Source organism: Alosa alosa, chromosome 6, assembly GCF_017589495.1.
Source record: "Alosa alosa isolate M-15738 ecotype Scorff River chromosome 6, AALO_Geno_1.1, whole genome shotgun sequence".
Taxonomy (NCBI): Eukaryota; Metazoa; Chordata; class Actinopteri; order Clupeiformes; family Clupeidae; genus Alosa; species Alosa alosa.
In genome coordinates this window covers 34,615,871-34,642,435 of record NC_063194.1, presented here as the reverse complement: position 1 = coordinate 34,642,435, position 26,565 = coordinate 34,615,871, and the positions used below count along the sequence as shown (strand labels likewise).

The 26,565-nt window shown below is 43.0% G+C and overlaps 1 protein-coding gene across 1 annotated transcript; it reads right to left on the bottom strand.

Moving 5' to 3' along the window:
- Nucleotides 1–957: 957 nt before the first annotated feature.
- get4 (guided entry of tail-anchored proteins factor 4) lies at nt 958–19,660 on the bottom strand. Its single transcript, XM_048245531.1, is given in 10 exon segments — nt 958–999; nt 1,001–1,059; nt 1,321–1,393; nt 1,876–1,951; nt 2,176–2,316; nt 4,727–4,865; nt 8,550–8,699; nt 9,099–9,180; nt 12,926–13,004; nt 19,449–19,660. Coding segments are annotated over 10 exon segments (984 nt in total). The 5' UTR covers nt 19,592–19,660.
- Between the last annotated feature and the right edge of the window lie 6,905 nt (nt 19,661–26,565).

Below are 26,565 nucleotides of genomic sequence, written 5' to 3'. Positions count from 1 at the left end.
TCCATTCTCATTCCTTTATTACCCCCCCCCCACACACACACTAGTTCCATTCTCATTCCTTTATTACCCCCCCCACACACACTAGTTCCATTCTCATTCCTTTAGATCTGGCTGGATCTCACGGAGTCACAAGAGAGAGAACATCCCAAACACACACACACACACACACACACACACACAGGACTGTGCTTTCTACGTTACATACACCAAGCAGTACCACTCATCAGAGCACAGCAGATCTGGCTGGATCTCACGGAGTCACAAGAGAGAGAACATCCCAAACACACACACACACACACACACACACAGGAGTCGCTCTTACAGTATTCCAGAGTCTGTTAATATGGATTATAAGTTACTGTTTGACATTCTAATGCACCCCCCTGGGAAATGAAGTGTGATGAGGGCAGAGACGGTGTGTGTGTGTGTGTGTGTGTGTGTGTGTGTGTGTGTGTGTGTGTGTGTGTGTGTGTGTGTGTGTGGCTGTGGGAGGGTCGGTTCTCCTCTTCGGCTCTTGGGCTGAGCGGAGGGAGACTCGGGGAGGCGGGACATTCAAAAGGTTGCGTCCGATTGGACCGTCCGCTCCAGTGGAGGGTGTGGGTTTGGTTACTGAAAAGCTCACATGTGATTGGATGAAAAACGTGGGAGGAGTCAAAGTCCAGGAAGCTCCCAGCAGCTGTTTGATTCTGTTTCTCTTTGTTTGTGTTTATTTGTGTTTGTTTGTTTGTTTGTTTGTTAAAACCACCTAAAGAGAGCAATGTTCAGCACTAGAAAATCAACGAAAATATATGTAATATATATTAAAGACAACTCAAAGGGGAAAAAAAAAAAAGACATTGCAGTTTTGGACAGTCCGGGCTTCCGTAGGATGGCTGGGGCGGAGCCTATCTGTGGTGTTTGTGTGTGCCCCGCCCCCTCTCCTCCCCTACCCATAAGCCCCCGCTGGCTTGGTCTCGCTCAAGACGCCAGCCAGTCCAGCTCGGCCGGGCTGCTGCCCTCTATGTGCTTCCTCCCCCTCCTCCTCCTCACCAGAGCCCATCAGGCTGTTCAGCAGGTTCCCTGCACACACACACACACCACACACACACACACACACACACACACACACACAGACGTACGCATTAACACACACACGCACGCATTAACACACACACACACACACACACACACATACGCCGCACGCATTACTTACGCGCATTAACACACGCGCCGCATACGCCGCATGCGCACACACTGCGCTCAAACTAATTAAAACACAGTCTCACACACACACACACACACACACACTGTGTGTTGTGTTGGAGAGAGGTCTGTCCTTACCTAGCAAACCTCCATATGATGATGACTGTTTGGGGGGCACGCCGAAGAACAGCTGCCCTATTCTGTCCAGATACTGGAGAGAGAGAGAGAGGAGAGAAGAGAGGAGAGAGAGGAATGTTGGAGGTGTGAGGTATGTTAAGGTGTGGGGTGTATGAAGTGTGTGTGAGGTGTGTTTACGTGTGGGGTGTGTGTTAGGTGTGAGGGGTATTTTAAGTGTGTGTTATGTGTGAGGTGTGTGAAAGGTGTGTTTATGGATGGGGTGTGTTTTAAGTGTGTGTTAGGTGTGAGGTGTGTGAAAGGTGTGTTTAGGTGTGAGGTGTGCTTAGGTGTAGGGTGTGTGTTAGGTGTGTATTAGGTGTTTAGGTGAGTGTTAGGTGTGTATTAGGTGTTTGTTAGGTGTGTGTGAGGTGTGTTAGATGTGGGGTGTGTGTTAGGGGTGAGGTGTGTGTAAGGTGTGTTTAGGTGTGAGGTGTTAAGTGTGAGGTGTGTGTGTGTGGGGTGTGTTTAGGTGTGGTGTGATGTGATTAAGTGTGGGGTGTCTGGGATTGAGCTCACCTCGTTATACATGGGGTCCCTCTTCAGAGACGGTTGATACTGCTCACACAACACTGTGAAGACTGTTAGCTTCCCCCTGCAACACACACACACACACACACACAAACAACTCAGACCATAAATACTCCTTTGTGGTAAAGTAGGGAGTAAGTGATAGGAGTCGGTACAACCATAGGGTGAGTGTGTGTGTGTGTGTGTCCTCACCCATCTACCATGGGCAGCAGTGACCAATGGAAATTGAGAAGTGTGTGTGAATCTGAATGTGTGTGTGTGTGTGTGTGTGTGTGTGTGTCTCCTCACCCATCCACGGCGAGGAGGAGGAACCAGAGGAAGTTGAGGAGTGGCTGGACGAAGGGCGGCCCAGTCTCGATGGACGGGTGCTTCTGTGTGTACGTGCTAAACACCACCGACGCACTGGTCTTGTTCTTCAGGCACAGGAACCTGCACACACACACACACACACACACACACTAGGTGTCACTAGATGCAGTAGCGTTTTTGTGTGTTAGTGGTGTGGTGTTCTTCGCACGCGCACACACACACACAGAGAGAGCTGGGGGAGCTGTTGAAAGTGTAAGAAAGAGAACACCAATAGATAAGGACTGCTGGCACAGCAGCCCCCTAGTGCTGATTTCAGTTTTAGATGACCAGAGAGAGGAAACAACACACACACCAACAGCATCTTCTCACACACACACTCACACACACACCAACAGCATCATGGGTTTATGCTTTCTTTCACACGTAACTGTCAGTATGGTGAATCTGTCAGAGAATGTATGGGATGGCAGTCAAGAGAGTTATAGTGTTGTTGCTAAGTTACTCTGTATAGTGCTGTTGCTAAGTTACTCTGTATAGTGTTGTTGTTGCTAAGTTACTCTGTATAGTGCTGTTGCTAAGTTACTCTGTCTAGTGCTGTTGCTAAGTTACTCTGTACAGTGCTGTTGCTAAGTTACTCTAAAGCTCTCTATAATGCTGTTGCTAAGTTACATTACTCTAAAGCTCTCTACAGTGCTGTGGCTAAGTTACTCTATAGCTCTCTATAGTGCTGTTGCTAAGTTACTCTGTAAAGTGCTGTTGTTAACTACATAAGGCTACTGCTGCTGTCAACGTCATTGTAAAGTGCAGAGTCTGCACTGTCTGATAACTCAACTGTTTTTGGGGGGATCTGGGTAATAAACGTTGCTGTGAGGAGTTGGCTGAAAGAGTCGACTATTTACTCTTTCTCCTGGCCTGCCACGAGCCTCTCCTGCCGGCTCAACTCCTCTTTAGCCTTTCCGTTTTCTGACAGTGGGTATCGCATGAAACTCAACTCCTCTTTAGCCTTTCCGTTTTCTGACAGTGGGTATCGCATGAAACTCAACTCCTCTTTAGCCTTTCCGTTTTCTGACAGCGGGTATCGCATGAAACTCAACTCCTCTTTAGCCTTTCCGTTTTCTGACAGTGGGTATCGCATGAAACTCAACTCCTCTTTAGCCTTTCCGTTTTCTGACAGTGGGTATCGCATGAAACTCAACTCCACGGCTCTTGCAATGTACAGCATCTGTGTGTGTGTGTGAGTGTCATATAGAAGTCACTTTGGATAAAGGCGTCTGTGTGTGTGTGAGAGTGTGTGTGTGTCATATATAAGTCACTTTGGATAAAGGCGTCTGTGTGTGTGTGTGAGTGTGTGTGTCATATATAAGTCACTTTGGATAAAGGCGTCTGTGTGTGTGTGTGAGTCATATATAAGTCACTTTGGATAAAGGCGTCTGTGTGTGTGTGTGTGTGAGTGTGTGTGTGAGTGTGTGTGTCATATAGAAGTCACTTTGGATAAAGGCGTCTGTGTGTGTGTGTGAGTGTGTGTGTCATATATAAGTCACTTTGGATAAAGGCGTCTGTGTGTGTGTGTGAGTGTGTGTGTCATATAGAAGTCACTTTGGATAAAGGCGTGTGTGTGTGTGTGTGAGTGTGTGTGTGTGTGAGTGTGTGTGTCATATATAAGTCACTTTGGATAAAGGCGTCTGTGTGTGTGTGTGAGTGTGTGTGTCATATAGAAGTCACTTTGGATAAAGGCGTCTGTGTGTGTGTGTGTGTGTGTGTGTCATATAGAAGTCACTTTGGATAAAGGCGTCTGTGTGTGTGTGTGTGAGTGTGTGTGTGTCATATAGAAGTCACTTTGGATAAAGGCGTCTGTGTGTGTGTGTGTGTGTGTGTGTGTGTGTGTGTGTGTGTGTGTGTGTGTGTGTGTGTGTGTGTGTCATATATAAGTCACTTTGGATAAAGGCGTCTGTGTGTGTGTGTCATATATAAGTCACTTTGGATAAAGGCGTCTGTGTGTGTGTGTGTGAGTGTGTGTGTGTCATATATAAGTCACTTTGGATAAAGAATTCTGTGTGTGTGTGTGAGTGTGTGTGTGGGTGTGTGTGTGTGTGGGTGTCATATATAAGTCACTTTGGATAAAGGCGTCTGTGTGTGTGTGTCATATATAAGTCACTTTGGATAAAGGCGTCTGTGTGTGTGTGTGAGTGTGTGTGTCATATATAAGTCACTTTGGATAAAGGCGTCTGTGTGTGTGTGTGTGTGTGAGTGTGTGTGTCATATATAAGTCACTTTGGATAAAGGCGTCTGTGTGTGTGTGTCATATATAAGTCACTTTGGATAAAAGCATCTGCTGAATGAATACATGTAAATGTCCTGTGTGCGGTATGACCTCATGGCCCCCATGTAGTCTGAACACACAACGGTTCACACACACACACGACAGACACTCACTGGAGGACAGCCTGGGCACCACACACACACACACACACACACATACATGCACACACTTACTGGAGGACAGCCTGGGACCACACACACACACACTTACTGGAGCACGGCCTGGGCGACGAACATGTCCACTTCGCTGCGGTAGCCCATAGTTGCGGAGTACTCCACCAGCATGAGGGCACAGCCCTCCCCATCACAGGAGTGGAGGAAGTGGTACCGGGACTCACTGTAGTTTTGTTCTGAGGACACACACACACACACACGCACGCACACACACACACACACACACATTTAGTCACATGGGCAAATATGCAATAAATAGAGAAATCTGAGAATATGCACATTGTCAGTATATTGTGGACTTGGTTTTTTGCGTTTTACAATATCTGTAATCTCTATATTGCGTTGTCCTAACCCAACTATAGATAGATAGATAGATAGATAGATACTTTATTGATCCCAAGGGGAAATTCAAGGTCTCAGTAGCATACAGACAACACACACACACATTTACTAACAGCAGAAAAAGTAATTAAAAGTATATAATATAAAAACACAACTAAGCAATAAGGACAGTAGAAGATAAAGAATATACTAAAATACAAATTATACTAACTAACACTAATCTAAATCAATTATAAAAACAGTATGCACATAGTGGGTAATTAATCAATCAAGAGGCGCTTGCAATGACTGAGGCAGGGACTGAGCCTGTGATTCTCTGTGCATAGTAAGGTAAGGTAAGGTGCTCTGTGTGAGTGAGTGTATATCTATATATATATCTATTTTAAGAAAAGGTATAAGTGTGGCCACAGTTCGGCTGTGGCATGGAGGGAGGGGTTATGCATATGTGCTAATGTGCTAATATAGCACGCAAACAGTGAGGCAGACAGACAGTTCATATGTTCTATAATCACACAGTCCTGTTAACACACTAAAACTAATCTGTATCTATGAGAAATTGTGACAAGTCTTTGAGTCTTGTGAAGTGCTATACAAATTAAATGCATTATTTTTTTTATTATTATTATTATTATTATTATTAATACAAATCTAATCTCACTGGTCAATCCAGTGTAGCGCACAACCAAGGACACCCCAAGACCTGGCAACCTGAGAGCGTAACTAGGGACACCCCAACACCTGGCAACCTGAGAGCGTAACTAGGGACACCCCAACACCTGGCAACCTGAGAGCGTAACTAGGGACACCCCAACACCTGACAACCTGAGAGCGTAACTAGAGACACCCCAAGACCTGGCAACCTGACTAGCTCTGCAGCTCTTCAGTTTAAAGATGCTCTAAGCAATGTTGGGTAACGTCACTTCTGTTGACGTTCAAACAAAACAGAGAGCTATCTCGCCCCTCCATCCCGTGCAACTGAAACTCTCCTGAACTCTCCATCTCGTCGGTGATTGGCTGGAACAATTTATGTTTCATGGTCCAGGCTGGACCAGGCTGTTTTTGTTGCCGTTTTTGGAGCCTGGGGTGTCCAGAGAGGCCGCGTTTTTTACAGTGTATTCAGGGGGCAGGCAGCTAGCGGATGGTGAGGAGATGTTTGCTGTATGTGACAAAAAATGTTTTAGCTTAGAAACCTCACAACATTGCGTAGAGCACCTTTAATAAGCCTGTCTTAATCAGACAACACAATCGCACAACATTGCGTAGAGCACCTTTAACAAGCCTGTCTTGATCAGCCAACACAAAAAATGACAGCCTAGTCCCAGTACTCAAACCACCAGAGAAAACAAACAAACAAACAAATAACAACAAACCAACAGAGAGCTAACCTTATGCCACAGAGCTAACCTAATGCTAAAGAGCTAACCTTATGCCACAGAGCTAACCTTATGCCAAAGAGCTAACCTTATGCCACAGCAGTGAGCTAACCTTATGCCACGGAGCTAACCTTATGCCACAGAGCTAGCCTTATGCCACAGAGCTAGCCTTATGCCACAGAGCTAGCCTTATGCCACAGAGCTAGCCTTATGCTACAGAGCTAACCTTATACCACAGACCTAACCTTATACCAAAGTCTTTTTAGGCAAGTCCCTCCACTCGGCGGCCATATTGCAACGCTTTTTGGGCACTCGTAGGGCATCCTCTTCAGCAGAAATGCGCGTGCGCAAGGCTTCACCACACCAACCTTGCTCCAGCGGAGTTCACAACACATAATTGGCACGATGTCTTCACAACACACCATATGATTGGCTCAATGTATTCACATCACACCACATGATTGGCTCAATGTATTCACATGTCAGCGTTTGCCGAAGAAGGGGTGGGATGTGTGTAGACAACGGCCATATTGACGTTACCAACTAACCCCATGCATTTCTATGGAGAATTTTTTGAGTGCTGTGTCTCCTCATTAGAAAGTCTCTGCTTATACCACAACAGTGAGCTAACCTTATACCACAGAGCTAACCTTATGCCACAGAGCTAACCTTATACCACAGCAGTGAGCTAACATTATGCCACAGAGCTAACCGTATGCCACAACAGTGAGCTAACCTTATGCCACAGAGCTAACCTTATACCACAGCAGTGAGCTAACCTTATGCCACAGAGCTAACCTTATGCCATAGAGCTAACCTTATACCACAGAGCTAACCTAATGCCACAGCAGTGAGCTAACCTTATACCACAGAGCTAACCTAATGCCACAGCAGTGAGCTAACCTTATACCACAGAGCTAACCTTATACCACCAACAGTGAGCTAACCTTATACCACAGAACTAACCTTATGCCACAGAGCTAACCTAATGCCACAGCAGTGAGCTAACCTTATACCACAGAGCTAACCTTATACCACAACAGTGAGCTAACCTTATACCACAAAGCTAACCTTATGCCACAGAGCTAACCTTATGCCACAACAGTGAGCTAACCTTATACCACAGAGTAGAGGTCTGCAGTCCCGCAGTAGACCCGCGGGTCCCGACGCAAAAGAGTGCAGCGCGGGACAACTTTTGAAAGCTCTTTGCGGGAGAAAAATCAGTCCCGCGCAGACCTCTACCACAGAGCTAACCTTATGCCACAACAGTGAACTAACCTTATACCACAGAGCTAACCTTTATACCACCAACAGTGAGCTAACCTTATACCACAGAACTAACCTTATGCCAACTAACCTAATGCCACAGCAGTGAGCTAACCTTATACCACAGAGCTTTATACCACAAAGCTAACCTTATGCCACAACAGTGAGCTAACCTTATACCACAGAGTAGGGGTCTGCAGTCCCAAGAGACCCGCTCCCGACCGAAAAAGAGTGCAGCTCTGACAACTTTGAAAGCTCTTTCTTTAAAATCAGTCCCCCTCTACCACAGAGCTAACCTTATGCCACAACAGTGAACTAACCTTATACCACAGAGCTAACCTTATGCCACAGAGCTAACCTTATGCCACAGCAGTGAGCTAACCTTATGCCACAGAGCTAACCTTATGCCACAGAGGTAACGTTATGCCACAGAGGTAACGTTATGCCACAGCAGTGAGCAAGCCTACTTGTTCAAGCACTGAAGAATTTCACAGAGGATATCCACTTGCCATGATGCATGGTATGCGTAACACTAGCATGCTAGCTTCAACTCTAATCTATTAGATCTCCATAGTTACAAACACAGACTGCCTGTACCAATGGTCAGGCATTCAGTTCAGTGGTATGCTATTCAAAAATATCGGACCAATCACAATCAAGTACTCTTCAAGAGGACCAATCAGAGTTGATGGGATCCAGCTCCAACAGGAGCAAACATGCGGACCCAGCCTGACAAACATCAACCTCAAGCAGTGTGTGTGTGTGTGAGTGAGTGAGTGTGAGTGTGAGAGAGAGAGAGAGAGAGAGAGTGTGTGAGTACCTTTCCAAAGTGTGATGGCGAGTATTTGGTGTAGTTTGGGGTTGAGTGTGTGTGTGTACCTTTCCATAGTGTGAGGGCGAGTAGCTGGTGTAGTTTGGGGTTGCCCAGTTTGCCTGGCCCCCCCGTGGACCACTTGAGCGCCCGGGACACAAACGCCACCCTCTCTGGAGACTTGGGGTCCATCAGGCTGAACAGCTTCACCAGATGCTCTGCGCAGTCATAACACACACACACACACACACACACGTTATTTTACGCACACACACACACACACACGCACACACGCCATGCAAGCAGCGCACACACACCCAGCGCAAGTAATACACACACACGCCAAGCGCGCACACACACGCGCACACACACACGTGCACACACGTACGCACAGAAAGACGCACGTGCGCACACACACACACACACACGCACGCAGGCACGCGCACACACACAAGTACATTAAAAACAGTTTAGGTCATGGTATATCAAATTCCAACACAAACACACACACACACACACACACACACACACACAAATTACATTAAAAACAGTTTAGGTCATGGTATATCAAATTCCAACACACATACACACACAAACAAAGAGAGAGGACAGCTTACCTAGGATGTCATCTTCTACTTCTGCTTCTGATTTTTCCAGAGACTCCAGCACTAGCATAGACAGGTCTGCAGCACTGTTTTGCTGTTCACACACACACACACACACACACACACACACACACAAACGTTTAGTTCCTTGTCCCCAGCAGGGATTCCCACACATAGAAACTACCTTAATCAGAGGTTGCTGATGCCTATTCCGTCGGCACATCAACGGCTAGACCAGGGGTGGGCAAACTTTTTGGCTCAAGGGCCACATTGGGTTTTGAAAACTGGTTACGGGCCAAAAACAACTCCCCACGACACAATACATAAAAATACATTTTTTATAGCCTATAATTTAGTATGAAACGTATTTGTTTTAAAATATGAATTGCTTAAAAATGCTGCTAATTTTATGCTGTTTAACAAATGTATAAATTGTGCACCGTCGCTTTAATTCACGTTTATTTCTCTATGATCTTCTGCCTGCTCGCTATGGCTAGTGCTGTACCTCGGCTGGGCCCTCTCACAGTTTTAAATGGTCAGTAGGGGAACTACTGTTGCCTTCATGATTTCCTTTTAAAACTTTCTTATAAGAAGGAGATATCAATTATCAACAATGACAAGCCAGCTGGAACCTGCGGCTCTCTCCCTCGTGAGTGCAGACCAGCGTTCCCAATTAAATGGATCGCATCATGTTCACGTTAGATCTGCTGCAAAGGAGATAACTAAGAGTTAACTTAGTTTAACATGATGTTATCTCTATTTAACATGATGTTTTGACATTGACATAATGTTCTCTAAGGAGAGTGAAAAGCAGTTTGCAGTAAAGCTAACCAACGTCGTCTCTATCGCAGGAAAAAAATAGCGAGCAGCCTGATAACCAAATGAAATGCTCGGCGGGCCGGGTGGAAGTGGGGCCGCAGTTTGCCCACCCCTGGGCTAGACCGAGAATTCTCGTTGTGAAATCAAAATTCCACTGGAGCTCCAAGCGGTTTTGTACACGCAGATTTAAGTTACAACACTGTTTACAGCTCTTCGACTTACCGTAAAATGTCATTTTTGGTAAATAGCCTAGCTAATTTAAATACACTGATGAATGCTTGCGTTTAGCGATATACATCTGCAGATCTATAGTCCTCAGGGAGGCAACCACGCTGATTTTATTAAGAGGATATTCTGATTCGCGGGGCTCTCGCGAACAGTTAGGGCATCATTTTTTATGATTCCTGAAACCCCATTCAATCGTGCATAGGGATTTTCTTACGAACCGAACATGCAAAATGAGCGCGCCAAAAAAGCGGCGGTGGCGTCTATCACACTCTTGATGAGTGACTCAGTTACGCGTTGTTTAAGTAGCCTAATTGTTTAAAACTATTTTTTGTTGTTGATATCAACATGTCTAGGCCATCATAGGCTACATTTGCTTGTCATCTAGGCCCCATCAAACCCTTACGGGTAAAAAAAACTGCATTGTGTGACAAAACTACAGGTTTTTTCAATATTTTGTGCCCAAAATATTGCATTGTGCAGTACAATGTAGGCCTGGGCGTGTCATTCAGGGTCAACTTTTTGGTCTTTTGTTATTTGCCCAGCTTTATCAGAGCAACTGTAGCCTATGCCTATTGTAGGCCTATGCTATTGTTTACACTTTTGCACAGCTGTGTTAGAGCAGTCTGAAATCATTCTAATTAAAAGCTGGTTGGTGAATCTGAAAAACACTTAGCTCTTTCTGTTTAAAATATCGATATATATAATATATAAGCCAATCAGTTCCAAAATATATTGGGATATCAGTTTTTGGTCCATATCGCCCAGCCCTACTCCTTGTGCAGTTAAATATTTACAAACAGGTATGTGCTGTAGCCTACTTTTCTTATTTGCACAGCTCTATCTGTATGCCAATTGGTTTATTATATTGGCTTTTAATTTGTGTTACCTTTATTGTTTTCTTGTTGTAAAGCTGTAGGCCTGTGTTGCCAATCAGGTCACAGAATATTGTTATTTGCACAGCCCTCAGAGCAACTGTATGCCTATTGGTATTGTTTACACTTTTTTGCACAGCTCTGTTAGAGCAGTCTGAAATGAATATAATTAAAACCAGCTGTGTTGTCATAATTGTTGTGTTGAGTGAAAATATGAAGCACTTCGTTCTTTCTGTTTGAAATATCAATATCATATCGATATCGTATATCGCCAATCAGCCCCAAAATATTGGGATATCAGTTTTGGTCCATATTGCCCAGCCCTACTGCACAGGTGGGCACAGGTGTACCCTACTGCACAGGTGGGCCCAGGTGTACCCTACGGTGGCTGATAAAGGACATTTAACAACTAAAATAAGCAGAGGCATAGGTGGAATCACTCACTTATTAAGGAAGGCACGTTTACATAAAGCTGCCGCTGACAGAGCAGATTTAACAAATGAACAGTTCAGATGCAAAAACAGTTACTGGTAAGTACATTTTTGATGAATTTACGGAAAATATATAAAATATAGATATTTTTTAACTTGATATCAGTCAAACTGTTGTTGGGTTGTGACTTAAAAAAACAGCCAAATTGTAGTTTGATGGCAGCAAATGACCTGGAATTGACCGTGGCCTACTGGTTAGCGCTTCGGACTTGTAACCGGAGGGTTGCCGGTTCGAACCCCGACCAGTAGGTACGGCTGAAGTGCCCTTGAGCAAGGCACCTAACCCCTCACTGCTCCCCGAGCGCCGCTGTTGTTGCAGGCAGCTCACTGCGCAGGGATTAGTGTGTGCTTCACCTCACTGTGTGCTGTGTGTGCTTCACTAATTCACGGATTGGGATAAATGCAGAGACCAAATTTCCCTCACGGGATCAAAAGAGTATATATACTTATACTTATTAAAACATATGCACACTTTGCACATTTGTGAAGATGGACTTAAAGGAGAAATCCTGCAATTTTCCCACATAGATCTCCTTTTCACATAGATCTCCATTTAGATGTCCATTTCACATAGATCTCTGTTTTACATAGATCTCCATTTAGATCTCCGTTTCACATAGATCTCCGTTTAGATCTCCGTTTCACATAGATCTCCGTTTAGATCTCCATTTCACATAGATCTCCGTTTCTCGAGGTCACCCAGTACCGTTGGTACGAAGAGAAAAAAAACAAAAAATAGTTTTACTGAGCTCGAGTTGCTGCAGTTAGAGCCTCCAGCTTCCGCTACAGCGCTACACTCTGGGGGCATGTTCCTGAGCTACAGCGCTACACTCTGGGGGCATGTTCCTGAGCTACAGCGCTACACTCTGGGGGCATTAACATGGGGCAGCTACAGCGCTACACTCTGGGGGCATGTTCCTGAGCCCCTACTGCTTCATCACGGGGCAGCCGTGGCCTACTGGTTAGCGCTTCGGACTTGTAACCGGAGGGTTGCCGGTTCGAACTCCGACCAGTCTTGAGCAAGGCACCTAACCCCTCACTGCTCCCCGAGCGCCGCTGTTGTTGCAGGCAGCTCACTGCGCTGGGATTAGTGTGTGCTTCACCTCACTGTGTGTTCACTGTGTGTGTTTCACTAATTCACGGATAAACGCAGAGACCACATGTCCCTCCCTCATACTTATACTTGTCTGCAGCAGCTCCAGCCGAAACTGACGCTTTTCAACAGTCATGGCCTTGAGAATCGGAGATCCATGTGAAAAACCACCGGATTTTTCCTTTAACTGTTTTTGGATCTGAACTCTCCAAATCCTTCCTCTAACCAGACGCGAGTCCTTGCACAGCAGCGTGACTGAGTGAGTGAGCGACTGAGTGTGTGAGCGTGTGAGTGACTTGAGTGAGCGAGCGAGCAAGCGAGGAGTTCAGAACTCACCTGATTATGACTGAAGAACAACAACGCTCCGTTACACATGAGCTCTCGAGCTTCCGCATGCTTTGACTGTGACATATACCTGCAACACACACAGGTCACATTCAAAGGTCACACACAGGGTCAACATAGATCTACGTCATAGTGCTGGGCGGTATGACCAAAAATGTATATCACGGTATTTTTCAAAATTCTTACGGTTTCACGGTATATGACGGTATTTTTTTCATGCATAATCAGATGTTCACAGCATTTTCTACAGGTTGAGAGAGGAATTGCTGCAGTACATTGACTAAGGATGGTCTATTTTACTGTTATGATGTAGAATAACTCCACAAAAGTGGTAATGCAGTTTTGCATGGCCCCAGAAAATGATGCTGTTTACAAAGAGCCACTCATGATTCTAATGAAGAATTTAATCAGAATGCAAAGACAATTGCAGTCAAAATACAGAAGTTTTACTGTGCACATTTCACAAACATCTTGCAGTCAAAATACAGAAGTTTTACTGTGCACATTTCACAAACATCTTGCAGTCAAAATACAGAAGTTTTACTGTGCACATTTCACAAACATCTTGCAGTCAAAATGCAGAAGTTTTACTGTGCACATTTCACAAACATCTTGCAGTCAAAATGCAGAAGTTGTACTGTGCACATTTCACAAACATCTTGCAGTCAAAATGCAGAAGTTGTACTGTGCACATTTCACAAACATCTTGCAGTCAAAATGCAGAAGTTGTACTGTGCACATTTCACAAACATCTTGCAGTCAAAATGCAGAAGTTGTACTGTGCACATTTCACAAACATCTTGCAGTCAAAATGCAGAAGTTGTACTGTGCACATTTCACAAACATCTTGCAGTCAAAATGCAGAAGTTTTACTGTGCACATTTCACAAACATCTTGCAGTCAAAATGCAGAAGTTGTACTGTGCACATTTCACAAACATCTTGCAGTCAAAATGCAGAAGTTGTTACTGTGCACATTTCACAAACATCTTGCAGTCAAAATGCAGAAGTTGTACTGTGCACATTTCACAAACATCTTGCAGTCAAAATGCAGAAGTTGTACTGTGCACATTTCACAAACATCTTGCAGTCAAAATGCAGAAGTTGTACTGTGCACATTTCACAAACATCTTGCAGTCAAAATGCAGAAGTTGTACTGTGCACATTTCACAAACATCTTGCAAAAATGCAGAAGTTGTACTGTGCACATTTCACAAACATCTTGCAGTCAAAATGCAGAAGTTGTACTGTGCACATTTCACAAACATCTTGCAGTCAAAATGCAGAAGTTGTACTGTGCACATTTCACAAACATCTTGCAGTCAAAATGCAGAAGGTGTACTGTGCACATTTCACAAACATCTTGCAGTCAAAATGCAGAAGTTTTACTGTGCACATTTCACAAACATCTTGCAGTCAAAATGCAGAAGTTGTACTGTGCACATTTCACAAACATCTTGCAGTCAAAATGCAGAAGTTGTACTGTGCACATTTCACAAACATCTTGCAGTCAAAATGCAGAAGTTGTACTGTGCACATTTCACAAACATCTTGCAGTCAAAATGCAGAAGTTGTACTGTGCACATTTCACAAACATCTTGCAGTCAAAATGCAGAAGTTGTACTGAGCACATTTCACAAACATCTTGCAGTCAAAATGCAGAAGTTTTACTGTGCACATTTCACAAACATCTTGCAGTCAAAATGCAGAAGTTGTACTGTGCACATTTCACAAACATCTTGCAGTCAAAATGCAGAAGTTGTACTGTGCACATTTCACAAACATCTTGCATTAGGGGTTTGCACGGGTGTGTCATCAGATCTGGACGTCGCCATATTGGAGATACTCGCCTCATTAGAAAACATTAGGCACTGAAGTAAATCCCAAACATCGTCAAGGAAAATGGTTAATTATTGCCGTGTTTTAGGTTGTACCAATAGGTCAGACTGAGAAAAACATCTGGTGTAGGTATCGACTTCCAACAGTTATTAAAAAAACAGGGAGAAGGGACAATAATGCCAGAAGTTATCAGAGGAAGGGGGGCGCTTGTGGTTGAACTTGGTACTTCGCTCCCTCACCTAACCCATATGGATCTGCGCTGCCAATAAACCGTAATTTATCGAAATATCGCGCCTTTTCTTGTGGTCCAAGTCCTGCCCTATATGCCTTTGCATCTTAGACGCATTTTGATGAGCTTTTCTGTTGTTTAGACACGGTTACAATCATGTAAGATATCCAAAGTGCATAATACTCCATTGTACTTCATTCACTGAGTATCACCAATATGGCGCGCGTGCTGGGTTACCATGGTTACCGGCCAGAACGTGACGTCCGTGCAAACCCCTAATAAAACCAATATTGCAACTTGCAATAATTATACTTTTTTGAAAATGATACAATTTAAAATAAAACCTCTCTGTTAATATGCTTACTCTGTCAAATAGGCCTATCAGAAATGTATTGTTATTGTGTGGTTTACATGACGTTAGTGGTAGGCCAACGTTAACTTCATGTGGATGTGATTTGTCTTGTTAGCCTGCCATGAGCTTCGGTTCGGTTCGCTAGGCAAAACATTAACAAAAAAGTTCGTTTTGGTGCACTGATGACAGTCAGGATCATTTCTAACTAGCCAGCTAGTATTGCTCAGCGCATGTCTATAACACGCTTTACTTGCTACCTGGATAATTTCAGCGAATATTCTTAAGGTGAGATAAATGATAAGATCATTAAACTTCACTGTGTTCGGTGGGTTGCTAACTAACGACATCACCTACTAGCCAGCTACAGCTGTTGAACAATCTCAATAGAATTTTCGTGACGGTAAATCCTTTTCAATGCAGTATCCCTTAACGTTTTTCCTTAACTAAAGAAACAATTTAAGGTATTATTTCTGTGCAACACCCTTAAATAAACCCCTTACCTAAGGAGAAATTAAGCCTTAAGGGTCATACTTCAGGGGAAAAACTTCAGGTGTTTTGTGTTTACCCTCACTATGCCTCGCAGTGGCACCATGCGTGCGTGTGAAAAAAGTCCCGTCTGAAACACTGTTGTGCGGTGCAGCGTTCCAAACGTTGTGTAATCAAATACACCGGTATGGCGGTATATTAAAAATTCATATCATAACGAAAATATACACCGGTATACGGTGTGAACCGGTATACCGCCCAGCGCTACTACGTCATGAGCTGGAGAGCCATCTAGCAGCCAAACACACACACGACTCCAGTTACCACCACAGTAACTCATTAACCACTCATCACAACTGAGAAGCAGAGGGGTCATTCCACGTCAGTTCAACCAGGGCCCACGCACTTAGGTCTCAAAAAAATCTGAAAAAATTACCAGATGTACCCATGTTACCCAGGAGACACACTGTAAAATTACTCTTATGTAAGATTGTGACCATGACCCAATCCACCAGCATGTAGGCATGTGTTGGAAGACGCTACACACGCTTCACATTCCTGAACACAAAACTCATCTGGACTATTTATTATTTATTTAACATTATTTTATTGTTTATTTTTTCTTTCCTTTTCTCCCCTTTTGGCTCGACCTAGCCTACATTCTGTTCAGCCTCTTTTTGTCAAAGTTCACAAGGCCATAGCGCAGAGCAGGTGGAGCAGGTGGACTACAGCAGCAGGAGACCACACCTGGTGCCACTCCACACCTGGTGCTACTCCACACCTGGTGCTACTCCACACCTGGTGCTACTCCACACCTGGTGCCACTCCACACCTGGTGCCACTACACTCCTGGTGCCACTACACTCCTGGTGCCACTACACACCTGGTGCTACTCCTGTCAGCCAAAAACAGGAAACTGATACAAATCAGTACCAGTAGAATTCGCACGGGCTCAACAGCATTGGACAACAGAGGATTTGACAAGCGGTGCCGAGTCTGGTGAGTCTTGGATTCTGCTGCCACATTCGGATGCTAATGTCAGAATTCTGCATTCATGAAAGCATGGATGCATCCGGCCTGGTATCAACGGTCCTGGCTGTAGGTAATCGTGTAATGGTGTGGGGAATATTCTGGTGGTAGTGGTGTAATGGTGTGGGGGATATTCTGGTGGTGATGTCCATCCCTTGATGATCAGTAAACCCATCTCCCAGATCTCCTAGTCCCATATAACCCACCCAGACCGCTACGATCACAGAATACTGGCCTTCTTGTAATTCCAAGAATCTCAAAAACTACAGTAGGAGGCAGAGCTTTCAGCTATCGCGCACCCCTCCTCTGGAATAATCTCCCTTCCTCAATTCGACTAGCAGACACCCTCCCTATTTTTAAGTCTAGACTTAAAACACACCTCTTTACTGCCCCCCATAGTGAGGTATGGTGCGGTGTGGAACTTCACCCACCTCAGGGATTTTTGGAATGGACCACCCTGCTGAGTCCTCGTGTGACTGGCACCCCAGTCGCGCGTGCGATGGTGGTCACTGACCATACCTGCGCTGGTGCCGACTACCCCTCACCATGCCTTAGTTATGCTGCTATAGCATAGTGCGGTCATGGACTTTTCATGTGTCACGCCGTACAACCCCCCCTCTCCTCTTTCCCCTTCTCTCCCTCTCTTGCCTATTGTCACTATGGTATACTGTAACAATATATAGTACCACTGATTACTTGACATTAACCATTTTGATTTTCAGTAATACTAACCCACTCTACATCTCTCTTTCTTCCCCCTTACTGTGCCTCACGTGAGGTATATCATCACCAGTCATCAACCATCCGTGTGTTGGCCCTCCTCTCACCTGAAGTCCCATCCTCGACTGCCCTATTACTGTCCCCCTATCTGGACTCCTGGCCCATACAGCCTAGCGACCCATCACCTGCCTATGACAACTCTGCCCGGATTCCTGGCCCGTCTGCCGACCCACCACATGCCCCTTGACAACTCCCTTCCCCTGGACAATTCCAACGCTGGACTATTTGAACTTTCTGTCACTAAATCAGGATTAATGAATTATCAAACCAGATACGTAATCATCCCACCTCTTGTAACTTTCAGCTTTTAACACCCATGTCTTATTCTCTACACCTGACCATCATATGCATTTGTCATGTATACAGACCTTACCGTCCTGTATTGACCCTAGGCAGATGGGTCAGGCCCTTGAGTCGTGGATCTGCTCGAGGTTTCTATATGTATCTCCAACTCTAGGGAGTTTTTCCCCCGTTCCCCTGTTACCCCGGTTACCCCTGGGCCTCTCTCTCTCTTTTCTTCCTTTCTTTCCTTTTTCTCTGATTGCCTACATTCTGTAAAGCGCCATGATACATGTTTTGGCGCTCTATAAGCACAATAAAATAAAAAAATTGAATTGAATCTTCTGATGGTTACAGCAGGATAACTCGCCATGTCACAGAGCTCAAATCATCTCACACTGGTTTCTTGAACATGACAATGATATGACTGTACTCAAATGGCCTCCACAGTCACCACCAGATCTCAATCCAATAGAGCACACTTTGGGATGTGGTGGAATGGGAGATTCGTGGAGACGAGGCCAAAGACAAATCTGCAGTAACTGATTGATGCCATCATGTCAGTATGGACTGAAATATCTGAGGAATGTTTCCAGCACCTTGTTGAGACTATGCTATAAGGAATTAAGGTAGTTCTGAAGGCAAACATGGGGTCCAACCCAGTAGCCTACTAACTGGGTGTACCTAATAAAGTGGCCGGTGTGTGTATGTCAAATGTCTGCTAGCCAATAGAAAGCAGTTAGCACATATGACACAGGAGATTAATTTAGTCCACGAAAAACCTTATGAAACTTGTTTCGCGAAACGTGCCCAGAGTATTAATTGTCAAGTCATGTCGGGTTTGACACTTCGGGCCACGTAATGCTAGCTAACGCTAACTAGCCGGTTTCCAACCTACAAATGATCTGGTCCAAGTATAGCTAACAAGCTAACTAGATGGGCGAAGCAAGGTGGAGATACAAAATAAATTAACGCTGACCAGCTACTCAACAAAAACATAGACAGTTAGCTAACGAATAAGCACTTTCAGTTGCCTGTCGGAAACAAATAAGGGTTTCAATGAGTTACTAGCTCTTACTAGTAGGATAACTTAACGGTAACGTATCTAGCTTAGCTTAGCGTTATTAGCCATCTGTAAACTCATTTATAGACCCTGACATTTTGGTGACAGATGAAAACGAGATCATTTAGCAACAGCTCTTGCAATATATCAGGGCGTTGTATATGTTGAACAATCGGCTAGGACATTGCATGAATAAATGCAGTGTTCTAAAATGAACATTACTTAGCTAGTATCGTGCACCTAGCATGGGTAGCGTTGGTGTGTATGGAGGCTTTAACTGATTGACATGTTAAAATACCCTCACAGAGAGTAGAATTGTCAAAAGAGGTGGAACAAAACCAGCCGCCCACCAATCATAATTGAAGGAGCTAGTTGGGTTGAGGTGTAGAAAGGTCTGGAAGGGAAGGCCCCAAACACCAATTGAACGCAAATCAATATGCACCGTGAATGACTCTTACCTAAAGAATAACGTCCGATACATTTGATGAGCTTCATAATAGTCCCCTTTCTCCACGCTAGCGCGGAGTTTACCCTCAACTCTCTGTACCCCTCCACGGTTTCTTGCGCTGGAGCACTTCAGAGCCTCCTGCTCCGACATCATTGTTGTCCCAGCCCTGGCTAACTAGCTTCTCAATTCAGCTGGAGGGTCTTGAAGAGAGAAAAAATGCGTAACATGATCCTTCCCACTTGCCGTAGCAACCGTGTATGCAGCAAAGCTATCTCCTTTACTGTCAAAAAGAAGTCATGCATTTAGGAATCTAATAAAAGTTACACCATAAACGTGAACAGTATTACCCAACTAGGATTTTTTCGCAAGAATAGAGTGATTTCTTATGTCTTCAATGTTCATTGTACTGATGTTGTGGCAGGATCTGATGAAAGTTGAAAATAAGATAATAAAACAACTCCCTCAAAGACAGCAAGTAGGCTACCCTACAAGTGCAAAGGCTTTTACTACACATTTTCCAAATAGCCTTAAGCGTGATGGTTTACATGTATGTCTGTATGAGTATGCAGGTTAAAATAGGCAATGTCTCCAGAGTCGAGTCGAGCCAGCAGGGGTCAGTGTTGTCAAAGACTGGTCAGAGGAGAAGTATGATGCGAACGGATGCGAACTACTGGGTACCCAGATTAGAGAAAGGGACTTTCTTTTACTGTCTATGGAAAGGGAGTCTCACAGTTTGTAACGCAACATGTACTTAGTACTTAGGATAACTCGCCATGTCACAAAGCTCGAATCATCTCACACTGGTTTCTTGAACATGACAATGATATGACTGTACTCAAATGGCCTCCACAGTCACCACCAGATCTCAATCCAATAGAGCACACTTTGGGATGTGGTGGAATGGGAGATTCGTGGAGACGAGGCCAAAGACAAATCTGCAGTAACTGATTGATGCCATCATGTCAGTATGGACTGAAATATCTGAGGAATGTTTCCAGCACCTTGTTGAGACTATGCTTTTTTTTTTTTTTTTTCTAAGGAATTAAGGTAGTTCTGAAGGCATGTTCCCGCCATGCTTCAGGGCCACCTGGGCCCGGTAGGCCCGTTCAGTAATCCATCCCAGACTAGAGCTCATTGTAGCCGTTGTGGTTTTTATTTGTCGTTGTGGTTTTTGATTTGTCGTTGTGGTTTTCGATTTGTGTTTGTGGTTTTCGATTTGCGGTTGTGGCTTTCGATTTGTGTTTGTGGTTTTCGATTTGGTTTCGATGCGGTTGTGGTTTGCACCTCAGGGCCACCGTACTACTGGGATTTGTTCCTTTTCATTGCAAGGACACATCAGAGCCCGTCTACGGAGAGCCTTGCCACTTCGTATTAAAGGAGAATTCCGGTGTGATATTGACATAAAGTGTGTTGAAACATGATACCGAGTGTGAACGTATGTCTCATAGCCCATCTCGGCTTGTCCCCTGCACTCCAAAATCTGGCGCTAGTTAGCCGATGCTACCAACAGCTTTTTCAATAGTGGTGCTTCGGCATCGGGCTAGCCATGCAAATAAATCACTGTTTTACACCATTTACGAGGCTCAATGTATCTCCACACTTCATTGGTAGACTTCCGAGGGCCCTGACATTTAAAACGAGACATTGAGAACTTTGAAAAAACACTGGTAGTTTACTTACAAGACGATTTATACAGACAGTATCTTCCGCGTTTTAGCGTTTGCAGCCATCTTGAATTTAGTCACGATAAGTCGAAATACGGCCAGTAAGAATGAACAGGTATGATAAGGGATCAGATTCCAAAAATAATTCCGTGGAAATGCATGGATTCCAGTTGCTGCTACTGGAAGAAACTGGAATCCATGCATTTCCACTGAATGGATGCAGTTCCACCAGAGTTCCACTGGGGGCGATCGCCATGAGTGCAGAATGAATGGAAGTCAATGGAGCTAGACGGCTAAAATTGTCTCTTTCACCTGATTGTCGTTGACAAATCTCAGATTTGATTGTAGTTTGTATAACTTCAACATGGGTTATAGGTCAAAAGTTGAATGAACGTGTACTTATGTCCTTTTGATTTCTTACAGGTTGGGTCGTTGTTGCACATAACACGCTAGCATTGTGCTAATGAATGACGTCATTGACACATTTGAAAGGCTTTTAAGAACAATTAAGTGACTAAAATATAATACTCAACCAAGTGTATTTTCTTTGCCTCCCCTTCCGAATACAATACTCAAATTACTTGAAAAAAATATATATCCCGAGAAAAGTGGATTTTGAGGGGTACAGCTCCATAGACCTCCATGCATTCTGCACTCGTGGACGAGCGCCCTCATGTGGAACCACAGAAGGAACTGCAACCAGTTCAGAAACCGAAAGTTTTCCGAGAGTGGCAGTTCTCCCCTTATTATACATTCTCTGGACACATCATAGCATACCTGCCTACAGAGTGTCCCAGTGACCTCCGTTTTACTTCCGCTACAAGGGACCTGTCTTTCAAAAAAATATGAACGGGAGTTAATGGAGAGATAACAATTATTTTTTGGTCCAGTTTGAATTGTGCCACGAATTTCACATATGATGTGTGTGAATTTAAAAGATAATTTTTCACGTCAAGAAAGTACTGTTGTTCGATAGACTTCAAAAGTTATGTTGGTTTTGTGCGAATCCACTCAGTGGACTACATCTCTCATCTCAAACGATGTACGTCACCAACGTAATGAAACGATAAGATTAGCTGTTATGCTATTTAACGGTTGCATCTTGCTGCCTGCTATGTCACTTAACATCTAATGTACAGTCTATGGACGAATACAACTTATGATGTGTTTAATCCTCTGACTCATGGTATTTTCATCGGCAAGGAAAGCCCAATTAAGACCTGTTGCTGGTATGCTTGTACAATCTAGTGTGGCTGTGAATGAGGTAACGTCACTAGTGCGACTGATGGGTTTCGTAGTCGTTGGAATTACGATCTTTCACAATGTTGTAATTCAATAGTTACGAAACAAACTGCAAATGTCTTTACATGAAAAATTGTCTTTAAAATTGACAAACATCATATGGGTAATTCAAGGCACAAGTCAACCGAGACCAGAAAATCATTTCTTTTTCGCCATAGACTGGCGTTCAAAATTTTTCGAAAGATAGGTCCCATGGAGGCAAATGGAAGTGGCGTCACTGGGACACTCAACACCTGGGTTTCCCGGGTTTCTCCCGTATTTCAAGGTCATCTCCCAGCACCCTCCCGTTTTGTTATTTCTCCCGGAAAACTCCCGTAATCTGCATGGCCATCAAACTTCATTTTAAAATCATTAATCCATTCGGGTTGCCAGATTGTGTATGAAATAAAAATAAATACATGATTAATAAATTAAATTTAATAAGTGTAATAAATAAAAATAAAAAAATAATAAATTTAAAAAATTTAATTATTTTATTTTGTCTTTATGAACAAAGTAAGCCTACATTTGTTTTTATATCAGCCAATAGGAGCCAATAGGCCTACTAGGCTAGTTTAACTGCATTATTTATTATTTAGCATTAGCATTAGCAAATGGTTGACAAGCTAAGCTGTGATGGCAAGCAAAACATGATGGATCAAAAAAATCCATGCAATCATGGGTCAAAACAGGAAGTATTGGAAGTGTGGTGAATATGTCGAGCAGAAACTGAAGTTGGTGACAATGAGCCCAGCACATGTGACTAGTGAAGCTGCCATGGCACCTGCCAGCAACAAACGACGCAAAACACTATGTACAATATACAATATGTGAAATTGGCCTACGCTATTGTATTTTAATGCCAGTAATAATGGTGGTACTTGTAGAGCCTGAGGTGGTATTCTGAGGTGGTCATTGTGAAAAGTTTGAGAACCACTGGCCTAGACCCTTACGTTTACAACACTAGCCCTTACCCCTAGCCCTATCTAGTGCTACTTGACTAAGGCTAAGGCTAGCTTTCTCTGATCAAATTTGCCACAGTGTCACCCAAGTTTTTTGTGTGAATTTAATGAATACGCTATATCAAAACGTTGACATTCATTAACACTAAAAATAGTCATAAGAACAATATATAGGCTACAATGCATTTGTCATAGATGAATGAAAATGTTTAAATAAATTAAAAAATACTGATTATGAAGCATTGCATACACATGAAATTATTATAAATATATTATCATTCGTTGTGATGCCCATATTTGTTTCTACCGCATGAGCTAAGACCACATGGTCATTGATGTTGACTGAGCTGCATTATACATCTTGGCTGCATAACAACCACTTTATGACGACCTAAAACCTTTTAAAAATAAGCAGCTGTATCATTGATGCATTTGAAAGTAACCCTCTAGCCTATTTAATGTTAATGAGCCTGTGTGCAAATGCATGGGGTTCCTCAAAACCTTAATGTTAATGACATAATCAAGACTATTCCTCAGTGGTTCCATGTTGGTGGAATGAGTTGCCCAGTGCTCTCCGTTCCTGTGGTAGTTTTGGGTCGTTTAAGAGGGGTCTAAAGACATTCCTATTCAACATGTACTTAGTTGTTTAAGCGCTTATGTGTTATGGTTTCTATAATATTGTTTTATTTTCATTAGGCTGTTAATTAATTTGACATTATTGTTTATTATTGATATTCTCCTTAATGTAGTCTTAGCATGTCATTGTTTTTATTGATTGAATGGACATTATTGTTTTATTTTTGCCTTTTATTAGGCTATTGATTGAATTGATATTGTTGTTTATTATTACTATTCTCCTTATTATATTTGACCAACATTCTAATCTGTTCCCTGTTCAATTTTAAATATTATTATGTTGCTTTGTATTATGTGTCGCTTTGGACAAAGGCGTCTGCTAAATCCATAACCATAACCATAGCTATAATGAGCCTGTGTACAAATGCATGGGGTTCCTCAAAACTCCAGCGCATAGCAGTGTGCCTTGCCATACCAGTTGAGAACCACGGGGCTAAAGCACAGTCGGAAACACAGACACACACACACATACAGTACAAACACGCAGCGTCTCTTTCTTGCTCTCTCTCACACACACATTTTGACTGTTTGAAAACTTGTCGGTACATTTTGTATGTTTTTTTATATGTATTTCAGTATGTACATTTTACTCTAATTAAAAGTGATTTTCCATCCATCCTTATTCTATTAATAGCCTATGTGTTAAAGTGGGTGGTGGCATTTAAAGGGGACTCTGAAAATCTCCCTCTTTTTCACAGCCTAATATTGGCAGGTATGTCTTGTTGCCCCACCTGCAATACCTGCATTCACAGCTTAATGTTGGAAGGTATGTCTTGTTGCCCACCTGCAATACCTGCCTGTACCTCCTTCAGCTGAGATTTATGCCCAAATCACTACTACATTCACCTATTCAGTTCTTGGTCTAGTTTTAATTAATGTCATGTTGTGTAATATTTGATTGCATAAAATACTGCATTTTCTAATGTAGGAGCAATAATGTAAAGAAAATTAAGGGTATTGATTCATATTCATAATTGCCATTTGTATAGGTCTGGCTCATGTGTTGGCCCTGCAGTAGTCTGCATGATGTCATATTCTTGTCATAATGCTCCATCTTTTCAGGAGAAATTATGGCAATGGGCCATACGTGAACTTGCATTGCAAACTCATTGTTCACGAACTGAGCTTTAAACTGCGGTGAAGTCTTCATGGCCATCCAGGGGAGAATGAGCAATTACCATGTTATAATGCTTCACCTCCGCAGTTCCATTATTAAACAATATTTTAGCATAGTCACAACCCCATAAGTTTGTCTGAAGTCTTGAGAATATAGTTGATATTCCCTGGTAGCTTAAAAAACCCCTTTGGTCCACATGCCTGACCGGTTATTCCAGTTCCACAAATACTCAGATTCCTGGTCCACACCTATAACAGGTGTTGCCAGGTCGGCAGGGTTTCAGCATGTTTGGGATGTGTTTCAGCTGATATGAGTTAAGAAAGTGTGGTTGAGTTTTTGAGAAAATATATTGATTTGTTGTGTTGTGAGTGTAACTTATGAATAAATAAATAAATAATTATATTTATTTCATCTATATATATTTTTTCTAATCTATTTAAGAATAAGGTTCTAAAAACAAGCCTTCCTTAGACACTCTTGGGCAAGAGGGATTGTTGCACCGTCCTAAAAATGGTCATTCCAGTTTTCATCTTCCATCCATTCTGTTTACATATAACTTAATGCCGTTTCAGTATGTTAACTATATTCTTCAATATTACTTTCAAAATGTTGACTACCATCATATGAAACCACTTAAAATCAACATCAGCCGAAAATAGTTTCCCTGTAGGCCTATCCCTTTAACATGTCAGGCAATAGTTTCCCTGTATCCCTTTAAGATGTCAGGCAATAGTTTCCCTGTATCCCTTTAAGATGTAAGGCAGGTGTTGTGCAGGCTCTATGCTGTACATATTTCTAGCTGTAAATGTATTATCATAGTAGGATAACATTGAATAGCCCTCTAGCCTAGCCTAGAGATCAGGGATGTAGTGGAGACTAAACGCAAGTAAACACAGTTTATCCACCTCTGAAATTTCAGAAATAGAGTTTATCCACCTCTTATTAGAGTTTATCCTCTCAAAAGAGTTTATTCACCAATTGCAACTTTTAACATTCAAAAATCACACTGTATTATCCACATTCACAATACGTACACTCATCAACACATAGGAATCATTTCACTGGTATTGTTACACATTGGACAATAACCTCCACCATCATCAAACATGTTCTGAATGCCTTTTTAAAAAATACGATACCGCATGGCGCAGTCCACCTCACCGTGATCACGCAGTCCACCTCACCGTGATCACAGAATTCACCCACCCACCTTATTTTACCACTACATCCCTGCACACACACACACACCCACACACCTTATTTTACCACCCTGCTAGAGATGTAAATAGATGTCTTACATGTCTACTGTTACTGTTATTATTATTGATTGAATGTACATTAATGTTTATTATTGCTATATTCCCTTTTTTTCATTGTTTATTTTGTTATCGATTGAATTGACATAGTTGTTTATTCTCCTTATTATAGTCTGACCAACATCTTAATTTGTTCCCTGTTAAATTTTAT